Source organism: Buceros rhinoceros, unplaced genomic scaffold, assembly GCF_000710305.1.
Source record: "Buceros rhinoceros silvestris isolate BGI_N320 unplaced genomic scaffold, ASM71030v1 scaffold13573, whole genome shotgun sequence".
Classification (NCBI taxonomy): domain Eukaryota; kingdom Metazoa; phylum Chordata; class Aves; order Bucerotiformes; family Bucerotidae; genus Buceros; species Buceros rhinoceros.
Genome location: NW_010401881.1, coordinates 6,572 through 11,002, shown reverse-complemented (window position 1 = coordinate 11,002; position 4,431 = coordinate 6,572). Strand labels below are relative to the sequence as shown.

At 43.7% G+C, this 4,431-nt stretch overlaps 1 protein-coding gene across 1 annotated transcript in view; it reads left to right on the top strand.

Annotated features, from left to right (window-relative positions):
* EIF3A (eukaryotic translation initiation factor 3, subunit A) overlaps positions 1-3,986 on the top strand; it is a 29,740-nt gene extending 25,754 nt beyond the window's left edge. The window contains exons 21-24 of the mRNA XM_010132439.1: positions 3-253; positions 1,368-1,542; positions 1,957-2,129; positions 3,317-3,986. Of these exons, the coding sequence (XP_010130741.1) occupies positions 3-253; positions 1,368-1,542; positions 1,957-2,129; positions 3,317-3,558 (841 nt within the window). The 3' untranslated portion in view covers positions 3,559-3,986. The remainder of the gene's footprint in view (positions 1-2; positions 254-1,367; positions 1,543-1,956; positions 2,130-3,316) is intronic.
* Positions 3,987-4,431: the final 445 nt, after the last annotated feature.

The window sequence follows — 4,431 nt, the reverse complement described above, 5'->3', positions numbered from 1 at the left end:
AGGCGGGGTTTTGAGTACGACCGGAGCAGCTGGCGTGCTGCAGATGACGACAGGGGTCCCAGGCGCGGGATGGATGACGACAGGGGTCCCAGGCGCGGGATGGATGACGACAGGATGTCAAGGCGCGATGATGACAGGGGACCGTGGCGTAGCACAGATGATGACAGGCTCTCCAGACGGGATGATGACAGGGGTCCGTGGCGTAGCAGTGAGGATTCAAGGCCAGGTCCTTGGAGACCATTTGGTAAACCAGGTAAAATATAATAATATAATAATATAATAATCTTCCCTACAGTGGATGTAATTAATGTACATGATGCCATGTGGGAGAGTCAACTCTGAAAACATCTGGATTAATTTGGCTAACGTGGACACTTCTTTAAGTAGGGTAATTAAACCTTTTAATTTAGATGAATTGGAGAAAAAAAAAAAAAACCAAAAAAACAAAAAGCCAACCGAACAGAAAAACTGCACCACTGTCTGTTGCTTGCCTGGAAGATACCTAAAGGTCACAGAGTAATGCTGGAGATTCACCTGTGTGCAAACCCAGAGTATACACCATAGCGGCTCTGATGGGAGAGAAACATTCTCTCTAGGTGAGCACACCGTGGTCCCTTTCCCTGCCCTCTCTTTCTGTCTGAAATTAACCTGCTTCTCAGGACCCTTCAAGAGGGTCTGGTTTTGCTAAGCCTTTCTTGTCTGTACAGAGTATTCCTGGTTTTACCATTCCTTTTTTGCCTTTGTGTTGCCTTTCGTGAAAATCTTACACAGGAGTTTGGACTAGATGATCTGATCCTTACAGTCAGAATTACCCTGTTCTTTTATAGTTTATTTCTAATCTTAAGCGTTGTTGATGGTGACTAGAACAACTGTTTCTGAGTCTTTTCAGAACTATTGATGATGTTTAAATGCTAGGCACGTTTGTGATTTCCTGGTTGTTTTTGTTCAGATTTATGGATTCATGGGCGTCCCATCAACTTCTACAAACACTAGTTCTGTAGTCCAGACCTGTAGAAAAGTTAACCCTATATTGCAAAACTCGCCCTCCAATAGCTTTTTCCTATGTAAAGAAAAATCAGGCTGCACAATAAAAAACCCCTCCTCATAAGTAACTGAATGATATGGCAGGATGCACCTATGGCACCATCTTGAAATCTCAGTCTGCTTAATCAAGCAGTTTCTTCAGTGTTTTGTCTATGCCACCCTCACCCTGCAAACTGCACGTTTTTTCACGAGCATCTTGAGTGGGATCCTCACCATCAAAACTTGAAGAACCAGTTTCTTTGAGGTAAGTAAAGGATTCTTTGTTTACAGAGAGATTGGAGGTCAGTCATGAATTGCTTTGTGTTTTTTTTTTTTACTTACAGGGGGTTGGAGGGAACGAGAAAAGGCTCGTGAGGACAGCTGGGGGCCTCCCAGAGACTCCAGACCTCCAGGAGACCGGGAATGGGATAGAGACAAAGATCGTGATGAAAATGAGAAAGACCGGGAATTTGACAGAGAGAGAGATTTTGATCGAGATGATCGTTTCAGGCGTCCCAGGTTAAATACTCGTAAAGCATTCCTTTAAAAAAAAAAAAGTGACCTGCTGATAAAGAAGCAATGTGACATTGCCGAGTGAAAGGAACAGGGCTTGGTTTGTATGAAATTAAGCATTTCAAGGCAGTAAAAGAATAGTGGCATTTGGGGGCCTTTTTGGTTTTATTTTTAAGATGACGTTAGCTGTACAGAAGGAATCCCAAAACACTTTGCTGCTTCTAATTTTCATTTTTTCTAACCTGTTATCAAGAGCATGTAAGGCTCCAGAAAAACAGGATTGGTTTTGGAAGTATGTCAGTATGTTAGAGACACCCATTAGGCCTGACAATACCCCTGTTGTGATTTCCTGTTCCTTCTTCCCATAGCAAAGGTAAAACCGTAACATTCAGTCTTATTTTATGTTTCCAATGGCAAAAGGGATGACGCTGGTTGGAGAAGAGGACCAGCCGAGGAAACTTCTAGCTGGAGAGATTCAAGTCGTCGTGAAGAATGGGACAGAGGAGGTGGTCGTGACATAAGAGATCGACGCACTGATGACAGGGAGCCGCCCCTCAGGAGAGGACCCCCGCTCAGATCTGACCGTGAAGAGCGTACGTTTATTTTTGTGTTCCTAAAGGCTTACACTCATTGTAGGGCTCTCCTGTTACTCCAGCAGTGCCAGGATGTGCTAGAATTCAGGGTGAAGGAAATCCTTGTACTTAAATTACCACGGTAGAGGTCCCAAAACCCCCCAGTTTCTTAATTTCATTTCTTAAAACCATTAAAATGTGAGGGGAATATTTCCAAACGAGTCCTTACGGGTTTCCTACTATTACTGGTATTGATTTTGATGAATAACCTCTTTTAATTGCAGACATTAACGAGTTTTAATTATATATATTTATTAATCTTTTGCTGTGTTCTAAAAAGACAGTAACAGCAAATACATTTAGCCCAAGGTACCACGTCTTCCAGTTCTGTATTCGTGCGTTCAGAATCCCCTGTGGTCCCTGTCCTGAGCGTGGGGGCTCCCTGGACACGGGTGCTATCAGGCAGCTGGTTTCGGAGAGCAGGCTGGAACAGGACACGCCATCCAGCGCTTCAGCTGGCGCAACAGCTGAGGGCTCTCCCTAAGGAGATCCGCTTTATTGCTTTGGTTTCCGTAGTGTATCGTGAGTTCTGGTATTGGACTGTCTGGCTTGGCGTTTGACACAGCCTTGTTCCCCCATAGCCGAGGGAAAATTCCTAACATCCTTTTGGTGGAGATGAACAATTCTTCGTACAGTAAAGGGTGGTGAATGCTGTCGCCGGTGGAGTCCGGTGCTGCTCGCCCCTCTCATTTCAGCAGGCTGGAGAATGATTTGCTGTCTTCTGAGACAGTGAACACCTAAACATTCTCCGCGAGTGTTGCAAAGTGAGGATTTTTCTGTTTTGGGGGCTCAGTCATTTCTAAGGAGCTGCTTTTGTGCTTTTAAGTCTGATAATAATATAAGAATGTATTTTTACACGTACATCAGTAGAACATTCTTGCTGCAGTTATTGTGTCTAAAGATGACACTGGGGTTGGTCATGACAATCCTGAATGTGAAAAGAGGCTTGAGTAGTTCCTGCCCATCACTTTGCTATAAAATTTAACTCTGCATTTGGCTGTTGTCATCATCATAGCACTTTGGCGAGATTCGAATCAGTAAATCAGACTCAGTGCTGGGCATGGTTGTTTAAGCCGCTTTATTTATTTGTTTAAACTGTCACAGTGGAGCATGACAAAGGTGGTTTTATTGTCCTTCTGTGTTTGTAGCGAGCTCCTGGCGGCGTGCTGATGATAGGCGGGAAGAACGCGGAGAGGAACGGGAAACAGTACGGCGGTCAGCTCCTGCTCCTGCTGTCCCTCCAGCTTCTGCTCCCCCGCCAGCATCAAAAGATCGAGAAAGAGATGGGGAGAAGGAGAAAGGCTCCTGGAAGACCGAGAAGGAGCGTGAGCCCGTTCGCCGTACTAAAAATGAGACAGATGAAGAGGGGTGGACCACTGTACGACGTTAAGTGAAAGTTCCAACGTTTAACCAGTGTTTTAGCTTTGATTTGATTGAATCCATTGTGCTTATAAACATTATGAATTGGAATTCTTTAACAAATGTTTTGAGGTAACATGAAAGCATGAGCTTGAATTACTTACTCATATAGGTTGATCATGCACAAAACTCACAGCAGAAAGTTGGAAATTGAATGCCAGGTTTTGAAATCTCAGATGATGCTTATTTCATGGGTCATCTGTTGCTAAGCTAAAAAGAAGCAGCCCAACAGCTGTCCCGAGTAAGGCTTCTGTCTCGCACCAAAGCAGGCTGACTTCTTCATTTTTAGTCTGTCTTCATTTGGAATGGGGTATTATCATCACAGAACATGCATTTGAAAACACCTCTGTTCACACGGTGAGTTCCTGAAAAAGCAGAGCTCAATCAATTTCCATAATTAGCCAAAAACCCAGAAAAAATACAAAAGCCCTCTTTTCCACAGGTATCTTGGAGGACGGGCGGTTTCGAGAGACGTGTTTTATCGCTATCTAAATTCAGTACATTGATTAAATTTGAATTCAATACAATAAAGATTATGAGCAGTAGCTATACTGGGGTATTTTCTGTAGATTTACTTGAACACCTGCTGCCCATGAGGCCGTTTCGCAGTTGTGGAGTACCATCTACTGCTGCAGTGTACCACCTCAGAACTCGGAGCTTTGACAGTTGAAGTGTTTTGGAAAGCACGTGGCTGTGTATTTTCTGTTGCCAATATCACAACCGCTTCTTCCATCCCTGGGTAATTCATGCCTGTCAAGGATTTATAAATATCGTCATATTTAAAATGTGTGGTTTTGGAGAAATGGTTGAATTTTCCCCCAATTCTTTGTCTTCAGGGTCAACT